Below are 24,229 nucleotides of genomic sequence, written 5' to 3'. Positions count from 1 at the left end.
GGTGGGAGATCGTGAGTTTGGTTTTAGATACATGATGTTTTAGATGATTATGGGGCAGGTGAGCAGATGGACATAGTGTCTGATATTCAAGGGAGTGGCTGGGGCTGGCAATGTCACTGGCAGGGGCCTTAGTTTGTAAGTAAAGCCATGGAAGCAACAGATGCCTGTGCAGGTAGACCCTGAGGCCAGAGCCGCAGGGCACTGCCACCATACAGCCTGGAAGAGGACAGCTCATCAAAGGAAAAGAATGGAGTACAGACCTTACTTTTATCCTCAAGAAATGCAAAGCCACTATTTTTGATCTTCTGGCCTGACTGAATTTTTAAAAAATGGTAACTTGTCCCTTGCAAAGGTCCTAAGAAGTAGCCACTGCCTTGGTGGGTTTGCCAGGGCTCTCAGTGAACTTCTAAAAGGCCAGTGAGCTCTGATTGTGTTGATTGCCTGACAGCTGTGAATACAAGACGCTGACTCCACAACTGCAACTCATCCTGCCCAGGGCACCAGCCTTCCCCACTAATGACTGCTGAGCTGAGACACCTGAAGCCTGCATGAGGTTTAGCAGCAGCTGCACTTCTGCTCCAGGAAACAGCTCATTGCAATCAGATCAAACTGAGGCTCTTCCTCATTTCACCTGGAAGCTTGGGTATTTGTTTTCAGAGAATTAAACAGTAAGAGTCTCGGCTTAAGGGGTACACAGGTGTTTTAGGTCTGAAAGTGATTTGGCTAGGCTGACAGTCGCCCTCTGTTTTCATGAAATCCAAGTTTGAGCACAGAACCCTGAGACCTGCCTGCTGCCATTGGCTCTTCTGTCAGACTTTTCAGTGTGACCAGTGGTGAGGGCAGAGTAAGGAGTGGCTGCCTGTCTGGACCTAGATTTACAATCCCATTAATCTAATTTCCCCTTTCACTCCCTGCCCCCTAACTTTTTCTCAGTACAGTAATTTCAGCATAATGTATCTAAAACCAAACTCCCTGTCCCCTTTTTCTCTTACAAAAAGCCTGTTGATCTACTCTGCAGTCTGCTCTTCCTCGGAAGAAGTCAGTTTTTCTCCCTGTTTCACTACATGTTGTCCGCTCCTCCTTACTACACTGCTTAGAGCAGCTTTCCTCAGCCCTGGCTGAACATTGGAACCACCAGGGGAGCTTTTAAAAATCCTCAAGTCTGGGCCCCTCCCCAGAGATTCTAATTTAATTGTCTTCCCGTGTAGCCTGGGCACCTGGATTTTAAAACTCTCCCCAGGTAACTGATGTGCAGCCATGATTGAGAACCGCTGGACTCCAGACTCTCTGCCCTTTTCCAGATTAACAATCAGCTAATTTCATGCGTCTCAGCTGTCAGGAGAAAGTGCGAGATGAAGCCCCAGGGCTCTCTCCATTTCCAGGTAACACTATATTACAGCAGTAGCCTTCCGGAGAACAAGTCCTGCTGCTTGTAATCTCTCTCCAGGGAGTGCCGCATCCAGGCAAAGACAAGACTGCAGAGGAGAAGATATGTTGGGACAGGAGGCCCCTTCCTTTACTACTAAACCTGTCAGGGGAGAATGTGTCTACGCAAACCGGGGACTTGACTTTGACTTCTCGGGGCGTTTGGAAATTGAGCTCGCCCTCTCTCTATACCAGCTGCATAAAGATTAGCTACTTATTGAGGGCATGCAAGTGCGGTTATAAAGCGAGACTTCTGCTCTCCAGGACAGCCCACTGCAGGGGAAGTTGAGAGACGGAGGCTCTGTCCTTGTAATTCACAGTGTGTTCCACGGCCCAGTGGCGTCAGCAGCGCCTGGGAGCTTCTCATAAATAACGTGACTTTGGGCCTCAACTCAGACTTGTTCAGTAAGAATCTGCATTTCAACAAGATGCTCAGGAGGGTGAGTGTGTCAAAGTTGGAGCAGGGCTAGTTTAGTCAACTGCGGGTAACGCAGTGCGCTAAAACGCTTTTAACAGTAGGAACTAGGTGGAAGGAGCAGCTTACTTTATTTTTATTTTTTGGTAGTTAGGAGCAGAGACTGGCAAGCGGCTAAGGTGCTAGTCTAAGTCTACCCGCCCCGCCTGCCCGCCCCGCCTCCTCCCTAGGTCTCAGCCCAGCGCGCCGTTGCTGTGGCAGCGCCGGACGCAGCTCAAGTCGTGACTGCCGGGGCCTCCGGCTTTTTCTCCTCCTAAGGCTTCCCGGGACCCCCGGCTGCGGCCCAGCCCGAGGCTCAGCCATGCCCCTGGGGAGACGCGGCGGCAGGGTGAGCGCTCTGCGGTGCGCGGAGGAAGAGGCGCCCGGGGCGGCGGCCGCAGGGTCCTGGGCGTCTCCCCAGCAGCCGGAGGCGGCGGCCCAGCAGGTCCTGCTCCGGGGCATCTTCGAGATCGGGAGGAGCAGCTGCGACGTGGTGCTGAGCCTGCGGGCTCTCCGGTGGCGGCCCATCCAGCCCGAGCGCCCGGCGGGTGAGTGCGCGAGTCCCGCAGCCTTCGCCTCCCACCGCTTCTTCCCTCCCCCAGCCCTGCGCTCCGCACCGGGCGTGGCCTCCCCGCGCCCTAAGCTCCTCCTCCGCCGGCGGCCGGGTCCCGGAGCCGCTGCCGCCTCCCCCCCCCCCCCGCCACCCCCGGGGCAACCGGGCCGCTCCCTGGGGCCTCCCGCCACGCGCCACCTCCTGCCGGTCTTGCCGCCTGGGGGTGCATTCCCTGGGCCCCGGCGCGCTTAGGTTCTGCTCTGTGCCAAAAAGGAAAGAACTGATCCCCAGAGCGGTGGTGCTTTCTAAGCGCGGGAAGGGCGCCTACTTTTCCCGCGCCAACCTGATGAAGTTTTAATCTGTCCGTTTCTGACCGTACTCTGAAAGTGCGGGACTTTTTCAGAACCTCCGCGGGAGCTCTCAATTACACTCTTTTTGCTGACTTCTGAAAGTTTCACCGCAGTGCTTTGGAGTCTCTCCGAACTTTTCCGTCCTTCGCATCCCCCTCGCCATTGTCTAGAATCAAGCTTCAGGCTCCGACTAGAAACTTTGGATTTTTCATGTTGCCTTTAGAACCATCATCATGCTGTTTGCTTACATTTGGCTTTTGTTGACTCGAAAACTCAGTTATTTAGGACGTGTTATAATGCTGTATTTTACAGTTGAAGTATTTCTACTTTTAGTACAGAGATGATTTAGAGAAAAACTTTCGGATGTAGTGCTGTCTCTTCTAGCTAAATACAAACTTATGAAATTTAAAAAATGACCTGCCCCTGTTGACAAACAAGACAGTGTACTATATAGTACACTGTGTAAATAGGAAAACAACCTGTTTTAACGTGTTTTTTTTTGTTTTTTGTTTTTGTTTTTTAACAAAAGTCAAAATGAAGCAGAGGAGCGAGGGACCCAGCACTGGTTGTGAGTGTGAATTCACTTCTGCATGTGCCTTGCTCACTCCACAAAAACTTCCTTTGAACTTATGTATTTAAATGTATTTAAGCATTTTGAAAACCAAGGTGGAATATTTTCTCAAACTTTGAGTTAAAATCTAGGGATACAGAAAGAATTATTCTGTTTGGTTTTTAAGTCACTCTGAATTTGGGGGATATAAGTTTACAATGAGAGTTTAGGTTGGCCTAGAAGAGCCAATTTTACACTACAGCAAAGCTGAAATCTTAGAGAATTAAAATGAAATATTATGCAGTGAGAGGTCATAAAAATTACTATTACAATGTTGATAAGCAAAAAGGCAAATAATGATGTAAAAAATAAATGCTGGGTTTTTTTTTTAGATTTTATTTATCTAAAAGAAAAAGTCATTTTGACTTTTGTTTAGAACGAGGAAGGGAGAGAGAAAGAAAGAGAGGGAGAGAAATATCGATGTGTGGTTGCCCCTCATGCATCCCCAACTGGGGACCTGGCTTGAAACCTAGGCATGTGCCCTGACTGAGAATTGACCCTGTGGCCCTTTGGTTTGTAGCCTGCACTGAATCTGATGAGCTACACCACCCACAGCAATAAATGCTGTTTTATAGAGTGGTGACTGAGGAAAGATAGGCTTAATTAGCATAATTATAATATTTGAAAAGGCACCTTGACAGTTGTAACTCTTTTTTTCTTTTTAAAATTAATTTTATTTAGTTATTTTTCAAGTACAGTTTTTTGTCTATTTTTCCCATCCCAGCCTCCCCCACCCCTTGCTCCCGACAGTTGTAACTCTTAAATATTGCAAGTGTTTACTCTGTTTAATTTGGGCCTAAAACCCTTTGGTCTTCTTTTCCTTAATCTAGATGTACCACTTTTTCTTTGTAACACCTAGTATGCAAACTACATTGCATTTGAAGGTACAGAAGGTACAGAAGCCTAGCACCTTAGTAAGTACGTCCTTCTATTTACAGAAAAACCAAGAGATGCTTCACTTAGTAAAGTCAGAGTGGGAAAAGAAAAGGCGGTATTAAGACGTGATAGGCTTAATGTGAGAAATAGTGCCTGATGTGGAGTTAGTTTGCATGTAAGTAGTAAATCACAAGTGAAATTGGTCCAGAAAGTAGAGGAAAAACTACATCAAGGTTACTGGACTTGGGAGGATGAAATGGGGAGTAACCATGTCCATTGCAAGTTGGCCCATTTCTGGCTGCTCCAGAGAGGGTGAAGGTGAGGTCACTGAACATTATTAGATCACACATATGAGGTGTCTTGAGATCACTCAGTTTTTAAACTTCATAGTGCCTTAGTAGTTGTCTTTTTAAATAGACTTAATTTTTAGGGTAGTTTTAGGTTTATAGCAAAATTGGGCAACAATGTGGAGACTTGCACCCCTGTCTCCACAGAAGCTCAGCCTCCCCTTCTATCAGCATATCCCACCAGAGCAGTGTCTTTGTTGCAACTGATGAATTTACATGGATACATCATTACCACCCACAGTTCATAGACATTAGAGTTCACTCTCGGTGTCTGTATATTCGATGGGATTTGGCAAATTCATAATGATGTATGTTAGAATTCTCCAAAGAACTGATAGGTAGATGATAGAGAGATAGATAGATTATAGATTTAATGAGATTCATTATGGGATAATGAAGGCTGAGATACATACTGTACGTTGTCTGTAAGCTGGAGAACCAGGAAGGGGCTGATGGTATAATTCAGACTGTTTTGAAGGCCGGAAAACCAGCGTAGCTGACTTCCAGTCTGAGGCTGAAGTCCTGAGAAATGGGGGTTGGGAGGCGCTGAAGTAAACCTCAGTCTAAAAACTAGGAGCTTTTCCTCTGAGGGCAGAAGGTGGAGGTCCCAGCTCTAAAAGAGAGCAAGAATCTGACCTTCTTCTGCATTTTTGTTCTATGCAGCCCTCAACGGATTGGATGATGGCTGCCAACGTTGGGGAGAGTAGATCTTCTTTACTCAGTCTACTGGGTCCCACGGTAACACACTCAGAAACGATGTGTTACAAGTTACCCTGGCTCCCTTAGCCCAGGCAGGTTCACATAAATTAACCAGCACAACAAGTATGCACTATTATGGTGTCAGATACAGTTTCATCGCTACTAAAAATCCTGTGTTTTGTCTGTTCATTCCCCCCTTTGCAAGCCCCAGCAACCAGTGACCTTTTTATTGTCTTACAGTTTTGCCTTTTCCAGAATTTTATGTAGTTGGAATCATACAGTGTGTCGCCTTTTCAGATTAGCTTGTTTTACTTAGTAATACATATTTAAGGTTCCTCCATGTCTTTTCATGGCTTGACAGCTCATGTCTTTTTAGTGCTGAGCAATATTCTGTTGTTTGGATGGAACACCATTTACTGACTCTTTCACCTACTGAAGGACATCTTGCCTGTTTTAACTTTTGACCTTTATGAATAAAGCTTCTATAAACATCTATGAGCAGGTTTTTGAGTGTATGCCAAGGAGTATGATTGCTGGATTGTATGGTAAAAGTATGTTTAGTTTTGTAAAAAAGTGACTAAACTATCTTCCAAAGTTGCTATACCATTTTGCATCCTCACCAGCATTGAATGAGTTGTTCTACATTCTCACCAGCATTGGGTGTTTGTGGCATTCTGGATTCTGGCTGTTTAAATAAGTGTGTAGTGGTATCTGATTTTAATTTTCATTCCCCCAATGATATACAGTGTGAAGCACTATTTCATGTGCTTATTTGGTGTTTTTGTATCTTCTTTGTGACATGTCTGTTAAGCTTTTTGGCCTATTTTCAATCAGGTTGTTTTCTTATTGCTAAATTTTAAGTTCTTTTTTCCCACATTTTGGGTAACAGTCCTTTGTCAAATGCATTTTTTTTTTGCAAATATTTTCTCCCAGTCTTGTTTTCACTGATGAGGTAAAACACTTTGTGGTCTTACCCTAATATTCTATCTTGAGCGATAAGCAAAGACATTCATGTATATTATGGAGGCTGCCACTGCCAAAATAGTGACTACTTGATGGTCTTGTTGGCAGGACAAATGACTGTGACCATCGTTATAGTAGTTCTCTCCACTGGGTTCCATGGCAACTTGGAAACTTGGAATAATGGTTGTGTTACTGGCCCCTATAGCAGGGAGGAGTGTCCAGGATAGCCTGCAAGTCAGGATGGGAGGCTCAAATGCACCAGTGCTTTTTTTTTCTTTTTTGTTTTGTGTATGTGTGTGTGGAGGATATTTCTTCAATTTGGTGTAGTAGATTGATAGCAGTTATTCCCTTAACAATTTAACTTAAATATTTTGTTGTTAACTTAGTGCAGAACACTTCACTAGATGCTATAAAAATGCAAAATGATGACCTGGTCTTTGCCTTCAAAGGGATTTTACCTTTGTTGAAAGACAGGACTGTACACTATGGTGTAAGATGGTAACGGTATGTCACCAGTCATTCACCAAACAAGAAGCACCTGTGTGTGCTTTGTGCAGCGAGGGAAAGATCAGCAGGATGTGAGCTCTTTAAGGATTTCTGTGTCTTCAGAGGAGGGAGAGCTATTCTTGGCAGGAGTTTTTTCATGGAGCATTAGTCTTGTTTACTTAAGTCTTCATTTCCAAAAGAAGCTTGAGTTGAATGGTAGAGTATTTTATGAGGGGTTAAGGTGGTATATTAGTTTTATAGGGATGTGCTAACAAAGCACTGCAGACTTGTCAGCCTAACACACCAGAAATTTGTTCTCTCATAGTTTTGGAGGCCAGAATTCAGAAATCAAGGCGCCTGCCAGGCCACGCTCCCTGTGCAGGCTCCGGGAGACCGTTCTTTCTGGCCTCTTCCAGTTCCTGGCGTTCCTTGTCGTGTGGCAGTGTCTCCAATCTCTGTCTTTGTCTTCATGTGGCCTGCTCTTCTTCCTGTGTCCTCTCTAGACATAAGGGCAAAGGCATTAGATTCAGGATCCACCCAAATTCCAGGATCATTCCATCTTGAGACCCTTCACTTAATCATAGCTGCAGAACCCTATTTACAAAGAAGGTCACATTCTGAGGTTCCAGGTAGACCTAAATTTGGGGGAGGGGGCACTGTTCAACCAGGTGTGATGGGAGTGGAAGAGAAATTCTAGATTAAGAGAATTAGATGAAAGCAGCAAATGGAAGGAGGAGGGTGTTGAACAGGAAAGCAGAGGCCAGAGTGGGAAGAGGCCTGAAGACAAAGATAAAGAATTCAGGTTTTATGTAGTGGAAAGAATGAAGATGATATTTCCCAGCTATTTTTTTACATTTGTTTAAACCCGTGTTACCCAGTTCAGTGTCTCTCGTGATCCAGACTTCTGCCATTGGAGCTGCCAGCATCATGATTACGTTTATGCCTCAGACTCTCTAGACCTGTTTCGGTGACTTTTATCTTTACTCCGTGACCTTCGCCCCCACCCATGGCTACACCGTAGATGTTTGCCACCTGTCTTCATAACCAGCCCATCCCATTTCCTCAGGCCCATCTAGAAATTGGGGTCCTCTCTTCTACCCACTTTCTTAGGTTTTTAGCCCTTGTTCTGCTGGCTTTCAGTGAAGCCTAGTAATGTGGTCGTACTCTTCTATTTTAACCACCCCCTGCCTTGGTCCTGGAAGATTCTCTTTCTGGCTGCTACTCTGCCTCTTTTCCCAGTTTCTTGGATATGCTCCTAGCAAAATTAGTTTACTCTCACTGCTTCCATCAGTTCAATTCTAAATTAGTCCTCAGCCATCTGAGACCTGGCTTTGTTTTTCTCTGCTAAAACTGCTTGGGCAAAGGTTAGCAATCGCCTTCCAATTGCCCAGACAAATGGAGCAATTTCAGCCCCTTACCTTTTTGGATTTCTCCTTTACTCGACTTTGACTTTGCTGCCTTGGTTTTGGTGATACCATGGGAAACATCAGTCTCCCATGGAGACTTCTTTTTGTTTGCCTGTCTAATTTTGGTGTTCTCAATAAGTCTGGTCTTGCTAACTGTTGTCACTTGTATGTACTCTCTGACTTATGCCATCCACCTTTCTCATCTACACTCAGGCTCAACATTCAACCTGTCTTTTTGCGTGTGTGTGTGTGATTATTTGAAACAGTTTATTTTTTGTTCTTTTTAAATTATTTAATTTTATACAAATAACTTTTAAAAAAATTATACTTTATTGTTCAACTGCAGTTGTCTGCATTTTCCCCCATTACACCCCCCAACCCCCAGCCAAACCCACCTCCCTCCCTTGCTTCCACCCTCCCCCTTGGTTTTGTCCATGTGTCTTTATGGTATTTCCTGAAAATCCTTTCCCTCACTGTCCCCTCCTTCCTCCCCTCGGGCTATAGTTAAATTACTCTTAATTTCAATGTCTCTGGTTATATTTTGTTTGCTTTTTTCTTTTGTTGATTATGTTCCAATTAAAGGTGAGATCATATGGTATTTGTATCTCACTGCCTGGCTTATTTCGCTTAGCATAATGCTCTCCAGTTCCATCCATGCTGTCCCAAAGGGTAGGAACTTCTTTCTCTCTGCTGCATAGAATTCCATTGTGTACAATAGTTTTTTGATCCATTCATTTACTGATGGGCACTTAGGTTGCTTCCAGCACTTGGCTATTGTAAATTGTGCTGCTATGAACATTGGGTGCATAGGTTATTTTGGATAGATGTTTTAGGGTTCTTAGGATATAATCCCAGCGGTGGAATTGCTGGGTCAAAAGGCAGGTCGATTTTTAGTTTTCTGAGGAAATTCCATATTGTTTTCCACAATGGCTATACCAGTCTGTATTCTCACCAACAGTGAACTAGGGTTCCCTTTTATCTACAGCCTCTCCAGCACTCATTGTTTGATTTGTTTATAATGGCCATTCTAACTGGTGTGAAGTGATACGTCATTGTGGTTTTAATTGGCACCTCTCTGATGGCTAGTGATGCTGAGCATCTTTTCATACGTCTCTGGGCCCTCTGTATGTCCTTGGAGAAGTGTCTGTTCAAGTCTTTTGCCCATTTTTTAACTGGGTTGTGTGTCTTCCTGGAGTGGAGTCATGTGAGTTCTTTATATATTTTGGAGATCAAACCCTTGTCTAAGGTGTCATTGGCAAATATGTTTTCCCATATAGTTGGTTCTCTTTTCATTTTAACACTTTTCTTTAGTTATGCAGAAGGCTTTTACTTTGATGAGGTCCCATTTGTTTCTTCTTTCGTTTATGTCCCTTGCTTTAGGGGACATACCAGTGAAGATGTTGCTGCGTGGAATGTTGAGATTTTCCTTCCGATGTTTTCCTCTAGGACTTTTATGGAGTCATGACTTATATTTAAGTCTTTTATCCACCTTGAATTTATTTTTGTGTATAGTGTAAGTTGGTGCTCAAGTTTCATTTTTTTGCATGTAGCTGTCCAGCACTCCCAACACCATTTGTTGAAGAGGCTACTTTTACTTCGTTTTATGCTTTTTCCCCCTTTGTCAAATATTAATTGACCATAGAGATTTGGGTTTATTTCCGGGCTCTCTATTCTGTTCCATTGGTCTGTATACTTGTTTTTATGCTAGTACCAGGCTGTTTTGATTATAGTGGCCTTGTAATACAGTTTGGTATCAAGTATTGTGATCCCTCCTGCCTTATTCTTCTTTCTCCAAATTGCTGCAGGTATTCAGGGTTGTTTATGATTCCATATAAATTTCTGAAGTGTTTGTTCTATATCTGTGAAATATGTCATTGGTACTTTAATGGGGATTGCATTGAATCTATAAATTGTTTTAGGTAATATGGCCATTTTGATGATGTTAATTCTTCCAATCCATGAGCATGGTACATGCTTCCATTTGGTTGTGTCTTCCTTAATTTCTTTATTCAGGGTTGTATAGTTTTCTGAGTACAGGTCTTTTACCTCCTTGGTTAGGTTTATTCCTAGGTACTTTATTTTTCTATATCAAATGGGATTTTTTCCTGATTTCTCTTTCTGATATTCATTGCTGGTATACACAAATGCCATTGTTTTCTGAATATTAACTTCCTATCCTGCTATTTTGCCAAATTCATTTATTAGATCGAGTAGTTTTTTGGTGGAGTCTACAGGATTTTTTATGTACACTATCAACATTCAACCTACCTTTTACTCCTGACCTCAAATATTTCCTGTATACATCAGCTTGGGAGTCCCACAAATTTAATACATCTACAAGAAAAGCAACTTTTCCTGCTCCTCAGAAATAACATCTGGTCTTGTATTCCCTACCATAGTTTTGGAACTCACTAATTAGCCAGTTGTCAGAATATTTAACTTTGCTTATGAGGTGTGTGTACGCTGTGGTACAATGAGTAGGACTCCCTGAAGTTTATATTGGATGGCTATAGGATTATATTTATAATTAGTAAACATGCTATTTATGGGAAGGGGCATTTAGAAAGCTATCCAGAAGGTCATCTGAGCCAGGATTCTGAAGGTAAGTCCAGACTCACTGTCTCTCCCTCACTACTTCTAACCAATCCTATTCTCTCTATTTTGCTGTCTTCCTTTGTTGTCCAGCCAGTCACCACTGTAGCTCGGGCCATTACAAATTTCTACTTGACCCATTTTGTCACCTTCCTTGTGCCTATATTCAAATGTTATCTTTTCAGCAAGGCTTTTCCTTGTCACCTTTTAAAAACTCCTTCCTCCTGCACCCTTTCTGGCTCCTGTCACTCTCATATTCCTGCATGGCATGTGTTGCCCAATATGTCATAAAATACTGTCTGTCTGTCTTCCTCTCCAGCACCCCAGCTTTGAGGGTCCTACTAGTAAATAAACGGCACATTCATAGTAGGATAACTTTTTAAAGAGTTTTTAAAAAGCAGTGTTTATAAAGGTGTAAGTAAGATGTAGGGATGGTGAAGTACTCTTGGGACTAGCAGTAGAGGAAAGGGGGATTGCATTCTTAGGTCCAAAAGGGGAAGAATTGCCTGAGCCTGGATTCAGAGAGAATATGTAGGGAGGGCCACTCGTCAGCGTCTATGGCCTTTGCTTTAACTTGGCTGATTTCCCCAACCAGTTCCACAGGGAGGGAGTCAGGGACTCAGTACCCATGCTCTCTCTTTTCCTGGCCCTCACCATAATCCAAAGCCAGAGTGCAAGGGACTGCCTGTTGCAGGCACAGAGCAGGGGGAGAAGTATAGAGACTGGATCTAGGTGGGGAAAAGGAAAGATGTTCTGAACATCTGTTTTGTTTACTGTCAGCACCTTGAAGAGTGTCTTATACATAAAATAATGTATGTTGAGTGAAGGGATTTGCTAGCTGGTCTTGTGAACTTTAGTTTTGCCTATTGCTGTGCATTCTGATTACTATACTACTACTTACAAGAGGCATCACTTTGAAGAGGGTATCCCCTCCCCTTTTGTTAAAGTGTCAGAACTCTTTTTTTTTAAATTCTTGGCTAATATTGGCCAACTTCCTCATTGTTAGCATCATAGGCAGAAGGTTCCATCTTGTTCAACTGCAGGGTAGGAAATGCCAACCAGGGCATAGATTGACCCGGATGTTACCACTGTATTGGAAACTGTGTACACAAAGGACAGCATCTGCTTGGAGAATGTCTGCTTTATTACCTACAGTGGTGTCAGTGATCTCTATATCGGAATCTCAAATTGTAGCCATTTTACTTGTGGAATAATACACAGGTCTACTCATGTTAACATAAAGTAATTACCAATTTTCTAGCTGAGAGCTAAGAAGCAATGTCCTAAAGAAATAGAAGATGGATCAGGTGAGTTCTATGAGGATATCCAATGAGAAAAGGCCAGACAAGCCTGGATCTTGAGGCCCTGCCCAGGCAGAGCTGACCAAGAGTAATGCCACATTGTGGGCAGCCCCCCTCAGAGGGCCTGGGTCTGGTGTAAGGTGTCAGAAGTTGAGGAGCGAGGTCTGAAAGGGAACATGAGCAGGTGCCATAGAAAATTTGCATATTTTGTAATTTAGGCCTTAGCTTGTTCCTGAATCAGATATTTTCAGAGTTAAATAATTTCAAAGCATCACTGATTGCCCATTAGCATCGTCCTAAATCTAACCAAGGACGAAACTCTAGGAACAGATTTTTTTATCAAGTGGTGAGCTTCTATTTGAAATGTTACTCTAAAATAGAAAAGTACAAGCATTTCTGTGCATCTCTGAAGCAGGAGCTGCTTCTTGTACTGTATGATTGGGTTATAATCTTTTCATCTGTTTCCCATAAAGGAAAAGTTACTGATGGAAGAGTTAGCAATGGATAGGAATAGTCTATATTAAGTTTATATTTTTGTACATTTAAGAATGATCAATTTAGGGATCTCTGTAAAGGAACACCAAATGCCTACAATGCTCCCTCCCTTCCTCCCTCTCCCCCTCCCCTCCCCCCTCCCCCCCTCTCCTCCTCCCCCTCCCTTCTCCTCCTCCCCTCCCCTCTCCTCCTCCCTTCTCCTCCCCCCTTCTCCTCCCCCTTCTCTTTCTCCTTCTTCTCCCTGCTTCACTCCCTCTCTCACTCTCTATCTCTTCCTTCTACCATCTTTGTCATTTACTAATGAAAAACACCTCAGAGTATGACAGTCACTAGAGTCTTTCATAGGCTGCCTACTCCAACTGTCTGTGGTGCAGGAAAGGTTTCAGGAGTGGGCACCAAAGGACCCAATGTCTTGTCTCTTGGGCAATCATTTAACCCCTCTGACCTAGTTTTTTTTTCTTACCTGTAAAATGAGGCATTTGTATTCTGTGGTCTCTAAGAAGCATCAACTCTATGAAGTTGCATTTTAAAGAAAATTTCTGTTTTTATAGACTAAGTGTTAAGATACCTTAATGAATAAGTGTGAACAAGGTTCGGATGATCAATGGGGTCAACCGGTGGGTGTGTATGCAGTGTTCCATTTTGCAGTGGGAGCTTCAAAACGCTAATGAATTTCTAATTAGAAGAACCACATGAGAAATATGGGCCAAGCCCCTTGCTCCCCTTCCCCAGCTTCAGGGCACAGTGGTGAGAGGTGGGCCATCACTTCAGCACAGGTCCTGTCTTTGGAAAGGAGGAAACCGTTATACAAAATTGTCCGTCAGGGCTAGACAGAAGCAGGCTTTTCGTAAAGGACAAAGGGACTAGCTTATCCTTTTTATCTGAACCCTCTAATCAAATTTCATTTTCTGTACCTTCTAGTCAAATTTCAGAGTAAGGATTGTATTATATGTTTGCTTAGTATTAGAATACAATGTTTCAAATATTTTAAAAAAATGAAACGAGGCTTTTGAATCTTAATTATGGTTTATAAGTCTCTATTTTTCATAGACTTACCTCAGATTACAGAATTTCATGTTGTGTTTTTTTCAAAAGGATATTCCTACCACAACTCTGAGCTCAGCTGAATTAGAGCAGTAACTAGAAAATCTGAGAAACCCAAGCTTCAAAATAAGGTCTTGAAAAGTATTTCTTTTATAGGAGCGTTAAAATGATTTTCTTGTGCTTTAAGTTTATATAAACATTTATTTGCTAGAAACTTAGCAATGTGAAAGGTCATGTGGAAAAATGTGACAACGAGAAAAAACAATCAATTTAAAAAAACTAAGAGTTAGTGATTATGTGGGACTTAGCAGAGCTGGGTGCATTCTTAAGTATTAATCTGCCTAAGCCGTTGGGGAACAGATGTACGTGAAACAGATCCCAGTCTTCCGTTGTGTCCATCCAGAGTGAGACATCTGTCAGCGGGCCGTGTGGTCACAAATAATGGATGCAGGGGTTAGACCCCAAAGTGACCTACTACTCACGTGAACTATTGAAGGATTAATTACTCAACAAAACATGGTGCTTTGATTCATCATTCTACATATTAAAATGAACGTACTTAAAAAATTGGTATTATGTTTCTAAGCTGTCAAATTTGAAGGCATTTGAAAAAGATGGTTCTGAAAAATCAAGCTTACCAAATAACTGCATGTTTTGCATATGAAGTTTTTAAATGCTTTGATGGGCCTGTTAGCCTATGCATAAATATTGAGTAGAGCTCATATTTTATAAATATTAGCTTTTTATGAAAGTAAATTGGTCCATGTAGAAAAACAAAGGTGGAGTGGGTCTCTAAGGCACGTCTGTTCGGTTCAGCCTTCTGTGGTGATGAATGCTGTCTACATGGTCAGTCCCATTGCCACCAGTAACCTGTGGCTACTGAGCACCTACAGTGTAGCTCGTCTGACTGAGGAACTGAATTTTCCTTTTATTTAATTTCAATTTAAGTTCACTAACGACATGCACTGACAATGACTGGAGCTTTAACACATGGAGGGTTGAAGTTGTTTATTCCCTTGATTTCCAGGGAATTTAATCTTTATTTTAAAAGATTATAAAGAACTTTTCATCTCTATTCCATATAAAGGTACAGTTTTCAAATAATCTCAGTGTAGAACTGACCTGCCCATACCATCTGAACTGCTGACTTAAAGGTAAAGAAACTTGAGGCCAGAGATGCCAAAGCAGCAAAACCCTTTTACATATTTTGTGAATGCAAAAAATGTTTTCTTTGTTACTGTGTTGTGACAGTAAAGTCATTAAAAGTCATCATGTTATTCCTCATGGTCATTGTGATTTATTACATAAACCGAAATCTGGCAAGCTTAATGTTTCTTACTGTAGAATTAGTATATTCCAAATGATAACTGTCCTGGCCTCTGTACCCTGACCCCGTGGAAGTCTGCATGCTGATGTTGTTCTTGAACGTGCTGCAACCACATGGCACTGTTTGAAGGCAAATACAGTACTTTTAAAAACTGATCTGCAATACTTTTTGTTTTTTTCTTCATGTCACACCTCCCCCATGTGGGTGCCTTTGGGGCTGGAACTGGCACAGAAATACCTTCCTGGGGGTGGGGAGCGGGACTTGTGTTGAAGCCAATGGCTATAGGGTTGTGCATACTTAGAGTCAGATGGGCTGGATCAAGATCAATAAACAGAAAAGTTGGTCCAGTTGGGATTCTCCACAGCAGGACAATCGTACGTAAACTGCAGAAGTCTAATCATGATGATGCTGAAGAATTAAAGAGCCAGGGCAGCAGATACAGGGATCTACAGACTGATTGGGTACACAGGTGGATACTGTTTCTAGACGGGGCATTTTTGTGCTCTCTGTAATTTGGGAAAGTGGACCGTTCTCATTTAGAGGCCCAGGGATGTAGTGTATATAATTCATTATGATCTCAGTACTAGAATGCTTATTCTGAACCTTATTGCTTATCCCATCTAGCCTATTACTTGACTAGGTTATTATATTACATTTCAAATATTGACAAATCTACAAACATCATCAAAGTCCTCAACATGGGCCTAAGTTCTTCCATATGACTCTATCCCTGCCCAAGTTTTAGAAGTAGTGCGCCTATGATGTAGGTGGTGTTGCTGAACTAGTGAGTTTTGGTTGTGTGTGTGTGGTGTGAGCAAAGAGAAGAAACTCTCACTAGCCATGGGTCTTTATATTCTTTTGTATTTTCTCCCAAAGCCAGTACAGGATGAAAGGAGGTAAAAGGGAAAGGAGGGAAGGAAATGGCACTCAAAGGAAATGAAATCTTACATTAACTTTTTAGCGTGCAAACCAGAAGTTGAGAACCCTTCCTTAGTGTAATGGGTGACTGAATCCAAAGGCAAGGTGGACAGGCCAGTGAGCAGGCAGGGATGCATACCTCCCCAAAAATTGGCATGTACTGTGGACTTATGGTAAGCCTAAAGATAAATCTAAAATAACGTAGCAGCTGGCACCAGGGAATTCCTATATACATTCCAAGATCTTCATCAGAAACAGTTCTGGAAATTACTATAGCTGCTACACAACAGTAGCCATTGTTTGAAAATAGTGAACATTTACCGATGTTTACTCTGCCAGGTTCTGCGCTAAGTATCTTCCCAACAAGATTCTGTAGTCTAGATAGGATTTTTATCTCCAGGGCCCAGAGCTGTTAAATGACTTGCCCAAGGTCGTGCTAGTAATGGACATGCTGGGATTCAGAGCCACACTGTTCCCATTAGGTTATGTTGCTTCATTAGTCAAGCAAGGGAGAATCCCCCCTTAAGGCCTTCAGGAGTCTGTCTGATGCCTGAGTTAGTGATAGAGTAGCATCATGGTCCAAACCTGTATATATATATTTAGGTTTGTTGCTCTACTCGCTCAGTCATTTTAAATGTGGCAGACACACAGTACACATGCTCTCTCAACGGTGTCTACCACCCCCACTGACTAGTACAGTCAAGTCGTCACTGTTCACAGTTGCACATTCCAGTTTACTCTCCTTGTCTGCCAGGCTATGTTCGTGTGCAGACCATTCTTGTTATATTAATAATGGCTGGACTTTTTCCAGACAGACCTTGGTACATTAAAAAAAACCCCTATAATGCAGTAATATCATCTGACCTCTTTCAGGCCCTTTAGTCAGTTCCACCACAGGGAGCACATTCCATTTCTCTAGGCATTTTAAATTGATGAGTAAATGACCAAAATGGGATAGAGTAATGGAATTAAGAGTTTTTTTAAACCCAGTCTTTATAATGGAAAATGTCAAGCATACCCAAATGTAGAAAGAATAATATAATAAGCCTCCATGTTCAACCCAGTGAGGGGTGAGGCTCTATTTTCCACATTATTGAATTTAAATTGTTTTCAAGGCCAGGCTTGTTTCTTCTGTGGCTTACCCATTTCCCTTCTTTCTCTGTAGTAGTTTGAAGTAATTCTTAGACATTGTATAATTGCCTCTATAAACATCTCAGCATGTATCTCTCTAGGAGGTAAGAATTTTTAAACATATAATATGCAATATAATCACAATACCACTAGTTCATTTTTTTTGCATTTGTATTTTTCAATTACAGTTTACTTTCAATATTATTTTGTGTTGGTTTCAGGTGTATGCACAGTGGTTAGAGACACATATAGTTCATAAAGTGTTCCACCAATATTTCATTACCCACCCAGACATAGTTATTGCAAATTTTATTGACTATATTCCTCGCGTCGTACTTTACATCCTCATGACTATTTTGTAATTGCCAATTTGTACTTCTTAATTCTTTCACCTCTTTCTCCCAGTCCCCAGCCTCTCTTCCCCCATTATTCTGATTATTTAAAATAATCTTTTTATCCAGTGTTCATATTTCCCTGATTATCCAGTGTTTGTATTCCTCTGATTATTTGTTTTTGTTTTTATATGAATCAACATTTAAATAAGGTCCCTATTGCAGTTGGTTGCTGTGTCTTTTTAGTTTTCTAATCCACAGATTCTTCTTCCTCTTTTTCTCCTTGTAATTCATTTTCTGAACAAACCGGGTTGTCTGGCTTGTAGTTTCCTATAGGAATATGGGCATATGGGGACAAATGTCTGTGAAAGATAAAAAGCGGAGGAAGTAGATTCGAAGGGATAACCTTGAGACTGTGATGCCAGTCTGACATGTGTAAAGGGGAAAGGGGAGAGCCTCAGCCCATGATGCGTGCTTATTTATGCTCAGAGCTCGAGAGATAAGACTGCCCGTTAGGAATCTTGCCTTGGACAGGATTGGCCACATCTCAGCAGTGTTCCATCATGGGCTATGGGAGGCCTGGGAAGACTGTGACCTCAGCTCTGAAGTTGAGGCGGATCCTAAATGTACCAACAGCAGGAGGCAAGTTCTCCCTTAAAGGAAGACCACAGCAGCCACAGTAACCAATGGCATTTATTATTGTCATTGTGAATTCAGGTATTTAAACATATTTAATGTATTTCAGTTCATAGCAATGACAATAATTCTCATCCAAATTCTATATTTTTGGACCAATGGGAATCCCATCAAGTTAACTTGAGTCCTTTTGACATTCCCTCAGCAATCTCTGTTAGTTTTCTTGCTTTTTGGAATGGTAAGATTTTCAAGGCTCATCTTATACATTTCATGCCTCAGACATGGCATTAATAACTATCATCAAGGAAGCCTAGATCATTTTATTGGGCAATGGTGTTTAGAGACCACAATCTGAGTACCATGTGTGCTCATTGCTAGTAATTCCCTTTATATAGTCCTGTTTCCTATGTTTTTTAGAAAACAGAACTGGGAAGTATGTGGTTTTTTTTCCTAAATAGACAATTTATGATGGAATTACCCTAATACTTTCATTTTTAGGTTCAAGACTAATAGGTTTTCTTATTCCATTCTCCTTTCTTCTAACCTTAAAAATCTCTCACTGCAACAATATCATTACTTATTTTCATATTTATCACATAATAACAATACCAGTGCTACATCAACAATACAATTACTGAAAGCCATTTAAGATCATCCTATAATTTTTTGGCTTTGCTTTTAGACTACATATTACTTTAAGTATACGCTAAGTGTGGTCAAGTAGTGTTTTAAAGATACTTAGAATCATTTTTATTTGTGGTATTATACCCCCAACTCAATGTGTGAAATTATTTGTTTAATTTGGTTTTGATTTTGGGGCATTTTTAATTTTCATTTTGTTCTGTGACTATGTAGGATGTTTATATGGTTCCAAAGTCAAATTTACTATAAACAAGCTGTATTCCAAGAGGTATAACTTTTATCTGTGTCCCTTCTGTCATTTTCCTTTCTTCCTTTTATGAGTAAGCTTGTCTTTTCAAGTTTCTGGTTTATTCTTTTATTTTTAATATATAAGCAAAAATGTACACATATTCTTGTCTTTACCCCACCTCTACCTACTTTGAGTCTTGAAGAATGATTGGGGTAGGCAATGCAAGGGAGTGAGGAAACCAATGTAGGAAAATAGTATTTTAGAAAAGAAATCTCAGGAGAGAATGCTTGGACCTATTTGGAAAATAAGACCATCATCTGTCGGGTGGGTGTATGTTAATGGGGGGAGATGACAGTGTCTGTGATACGTTAATATTTTGTATGAGGCCTTGAATATCATACTAGGAAGTTGGTGTCTTAACCTGAGGGTTGAGTGTGGGGCAGCAAAGGTCAGGTGTCCCAAGAAATCAAGGTTTTGTTTTCTAAAGTAAGTAAGTTTGGGTTTTAGAAAGGCAACCATGGGGGCAGGGTGGATTATAAGTAGTCTCCACATTGAGCAGCCCCTTTCAGTGACTGGTATATCAGAGATCAAGGAGGAAGTGTGTATGTAGCAGGGAGAATGGAGCGGCGAGGCCGGATGAAGGAATCCTGTCCAGGAATTTGGAGGACGGGGGGCTTGAGGGAAAGGAAAGAAAGGCAATGCTGAAATCTTAGCTCGGACAAGGGAATGGATAGCAGCTAAAATGAATTCTCAGCTCTGCAAAATGTGAAGCATTTTACTTGAAATGTATTCTACAAAGCATCAAATGTGCCAATGACTAGCAAAATGTCCAAACAGAAGGGAAATGGAGAGCTTGAAAAAGACATATGCTGGAGAACCCCCCCCGAAGGACCGGAATTTGAACCCCATCAGGCTTAGTATCTGTGTTTTCCAGGCGCCTCAGGCTCTCGCTCCTGCTGGGACTTGTTTCTTGGCAGGTTGAAGCCACTTTCAAAAAACTTTAAAGGTATTTTCAGAAAACATTATTTATTAAATATTGGTAAGTAAATTTATTGTATATTTTAAACTCAAAATGTCATTTACTTAAATTTCTATTTTTTGTCTAATACAAACAATATTTTTCAAGTCAAAACTTTTAAGTTTACTAAAGGTTACAAACACATAATTCAAGCACTTTCTACCGTCCATCTGCTCAGAAAGAATAAGATCACGAAAACTGAGCAGCTGTTAGGATATCTTAGCTTCCTTATATTTTAGGAAATAGCACATATTTGATATAGAGAAGCACTTCTCTATATCAAAAGTGTAAAGGGAAGGTAGCGTACATTATGTTGTGGTTTTCATTATACAAGTGAGAACTTAAAGTGAAAATCTTGGTGAATGCAAACACCTAAAGCAAACTAAACATCATGGATGCATGTCTTTCTCATGCAATTTGATTTATAAGAATTTCTTATTTTAAAAGTACAAATAAAATTTTCCCCCAAAATTGTATTTTTATTTCTTAGAATTAACTTTTTTCATATTGGGAAAAGTGTGTTCATACCTAGCTTCTGAATGAAAGACACATCTATCACTTCCAGGTTGTTGGAATGTTTTTGTTATGCTACTCTGTAATGGGGCTTCATGCTATGGAAACATTTTATGGATGAACCTAATTTTACTCAAATCTTCTTTGTACTTGAACTCTGTGTTAGGTGTAAGCCAGACTCATCTTACATCCAATTATTCTGCATTAAAAATTGTGCCTTGAAATTCGAAGTGGTCTTTCAAATTCAACTCTCCTAGGACATAATTTAAGTCCCAACAATTAGGTTGGAAAGCTGTGAATGCGTTTTGGCTTTGATTTTTCAAAGACCTTCAGTCAATAACATTTAATTAGCAATTAGCATCCATTGTGTAGATTGTATACTTTGGGGTGATATGACTAGTTACAAAGAAATATTGTAGAAGATCTCAGACTTCCGAGGTTGAAGCTGATAATACACTTAACTAAATTATGAGCTACTTTACAGTAAAATAATGATTCAGTCATTACTGACTGCTTAACTACTAGGTATAGGACATCCAGTGAATCATATAGTAAACCTACCAAGTATTATTATTAACTTTGAAAATAACAATTATCTTCACCATCATTCTTGGGTGGACTGAAGAAATCAGAAAGCCCATCTTAAAGGCCTCTATAAACACTTTAGTATTCTTATTGGTTAGTATTCGGACTTTATAAAAGTCTCAATAAACTCGGTTAAACACAAACTCTGAAAATTCAACATACTCTTATGTTCAGTTTACCGTTAAACAATATTATGCCTTGTATAGAATCTTCTAGTTTTATTTTTTCACTGTACTAAAAGCACTGGTCATTGTTGCTGCCACTGATGCTCTTTTGTCTGCACATACTGTTGCAACATAATGTGCTGTGCATTTGATACGGATATTACCGTATTGCCATAAGGAGCTGCTATTATTTTAGGCACCAACTGATTCCATGATAGTGTCAGATTTCTTTGACATATGCTTATGTTTTTGTACAAATGACCCCAAGAAACATCTGCTAGTTTTGTGGCGGTATCTACTGTTTCTTTTTTAGAATTTGACCTGCCAGGCACATTTTTAATGTGAATATACAGTATTTCATTAGAGTAGGCTCACTTTCTGGTATTCATGCTATTGATATTAATTAACCATTTGAGTCAGGCCTAATGGCAGAACTCAAAAGTTGAAGCCACCTGTGCACATTATTGTAAAAATATCTCTTATGATTGTGACTTTAATTTTTTGTCATTGATGCTTTAAAATAGAAAAGTGCCCTTTTAATATATCCATTAGGATCCAAAATGTTAAGCCCAATATTGCTTTCTGATAGTTCTGCATTTACTCCTTGAATTTTACAAAAGTGTATAGTAGTAGTTGGTGGTGTATGATCAGCATCTTCAGTGGGTGTGTAAAAGCAGACAAAGGAAAAGGAAGTGAAATTTTTATGAAGTTGTCAAATCTTGGCTGGAGGAGACTGGAAAGCTTCTAGAGAATGTAGGCCATCGACCGTAGTGTAGGTGGGAATCCCCGTTACTTGCTTTGGCGTGACCTTGCCTAAGAGCAGTGATCACAGATTTTCATTGTCTGGCATTTTCTTTTCTGCTTTCCTCTTTGTTTTCTGTAATTGTTTTTAAAGAGATAGGTAGCTAATTCAGAGGAGGCAATGCGGCTCTATATTTATGATACTTAAACCTGAAACATCAACAATATGAGAAACAAGCAGAACTTCCTTTGACTAGCAATACTTGTCCATGTTTTCCAGTAGAAAATGTGTCAGTAGATTCTTTCCAATTCCCTCTATTTTACTACAGCACATTATCATAAAACTTTTATTACCTACACATACTGAATCTAAACCCAATAAAGTAAATCTACATATGGGCTTAGTCACAGTATATGCCTGTGTTGTTTTAAGGTAATGACTAGCACATCTTATTCTAGGTTCCACTCATCTGCTTTGCAGGCATCAGCTGTTGGGCTCCTTCAGACTAAGCATGTCGTCATTTACATCTCTGTGTTCTTCACAGAAATTCAGTTGCTCTGGTTGCTCTTAGTCTCCCTCTATCCCTTGGGGGACTTATGTCATTAGGACAACCTTCTGTCTCCCACTCCTCATCACTTGGCTGAAGCTGAGCCGAGGCCCTTGCCAGGTACTCAGGGTGCTGGGTCTGCGGTGGTCCAGCTTTGGCCTGCCTCAGTGAGGTCTGTGTGCCTTCCACGCCAAAACTCAGTTCTGGGAGGGGTGACAGGATTACTGAAAAGCTCTATTTTTAATAATAAAACCTAAGCTAGGCTGCGATGAATGCCTAAGTGGCTTTCTTTTAGCCTGAAACAGGAGAGCCAGGGCCCTCTGTGTCCCTTGAGGAAGAGGGATTTCCCTTAGCCTTCTGGGCCCAACATTCAATCATTTAAGTGGGCTGGCTGCTGGACCCAAAGGGGAATGGAATTTCCCCCCAGTTGTGCTTTAGTTTCTCCCTCTGTGTATGATGATGAGTAGGACCAACTAGGGAAAGGCCCCAGTGACTTTCCTCCCCTCCCCTAGAGCAGACCATTTATGTTCAGTCACAGCTTCCCACCCCTCCGTTCCCCCTGCCCTGTCTGTCCATGGCCCTGGCGGAACCATGGGCATGGGGAGGACATTCATAAAACAAAGATGTTCAGGTGGGGCATTGGGTATATCTGGAGTCACACTTGAAGTATAAACAATTGAGCAGTTTTCACTTCAATACTTACTACTTCCTGAACTTTTTGTTATTGGTTTTTAATACAGGGACTCTTGTCTGTACTGTCAGTGGGGAGTGAAGGTAGGGAATAGAATGGAGTGCACTTCCATTAACTTTGCACGGTGCGTCGTATGATGTGAACAGGTGGGCCCGTCGTTGTTTACTTGATGCTCTTTTTACGAAGTCAATAATGTCATGAAGAATAACAAAATTAATTTGCTGAAATGTCCTTTAGTAAATCTTGCATGCATGTTTCCTAGAGCAACACAGGGCTTCTCCCTTAAAGGACAAGGCTTTGTCTTATTTTTAATAAGACACTCTTTATAATTAAAACAAAATCCCAGTGTTAAGGGATTACTGTTTTAAATAATTGGATTTCTTTCCTTTGTTTTCCTGATCCCTATATATGAGAATAAATCTCATAGTATTTTAGGATAATACACATTTCCAAATTAAATGGTTCTCGTAACCACTGAATTTTAATAACATCTCTCAAAGTTTATGGATGATAACATAGAAAATAATGCCAGGTCAGAAACCTATTTTAAATTTGGGAAAGGCAAAAAATCAGAAACAAGTTAAGAACAATAGAAGCTGCGGAAACACTCTTTTTCAATGGTGATGTATTGATCTTTGCAATCAATAATTCAAAACTATAAGTTCATTATTTGCATAATTTTATTTAACCCTCCCCTCAAATACTAAATCGAGTGCTATATATTTATTTCAGATAAATGCTTTCCTAAAATGATATTTTTAATGTCTGAAGATAATTTAACTTAAAAATGATTGGGGTTAAAATGATACTGGGGAAAAGCAAATAGAAATGTCCAGCACTGTGTCTACTTTAAGGAATCATTTCCAGAATAAGCTCGGTTCACCATTCTTTCTATTCTCTGTTGTGGTCCCCATATTCCTGGCCCTTTTCTGAGACTCTTAAATCATGTGTGGGCTCCAGAGAGGATGCATTTAGGGTGAGAGAGTGGTAAGAAATGGAAGTGTTTGGCTTAGGGCAAAGTTTTTCTCCATATGGGACCTTCTTAAAACCCTGCATTCAGCCCCTTACATTAGAATTTGAGCTCTAAGGGAGCAGCATGAGCAGCAGGCAGGGGCAGTGAGGCCAGGAGATAGATGAAGGGCCGTTTTTCTAG

General features: G+C 41.0%; 1 protein-coding gene across 1 annotated transcript in view; it reads left to right on the top strand.

Annotated features, from left to right (window-relative positions):
- The first annotated feature begins 2,106 nt into the window (after positions 1-2,106).
- The window catches only part of CERKL (ceramide kinase like), a 100,122-nt gene continuing 77,999 nt past the window's right edge, over positions 2,107-24,229 (top strand). Inside the window, exon 1 of the mRNA XM_037130050.2 lies at positions 2,107-2,427. Within this exon, the coding sequence (XP_036985945.2) occupies positions 2,202-2,427 (226 nt within the window). The 5' untranslated portion in view covers positions 2,107-2,201. The remainder of the gene's footprint in view (positions 2,428-24,229) is intronic.

Source organism: Artibeus jamaicensis, unplaced genomic scaffold (genome assembly GCF_021234435.1).
Source record: "Artibeus jamaicensis isolate MK-2021 breed Jamaican fruit bat unplaced genomic scaffold, CSHL_Jam_final contig_391, whole genome shotgun sequence".
Lineage (NCBI taxonomy): Eukaryota > Metazoa > Chordata > Mammalia > Chiroptera > Phyllostomidae > Artibeus > Artibeus jamaicensis.
This window is presented reverse-complemented; position numbering and strand designations above follow the sequence as displayed.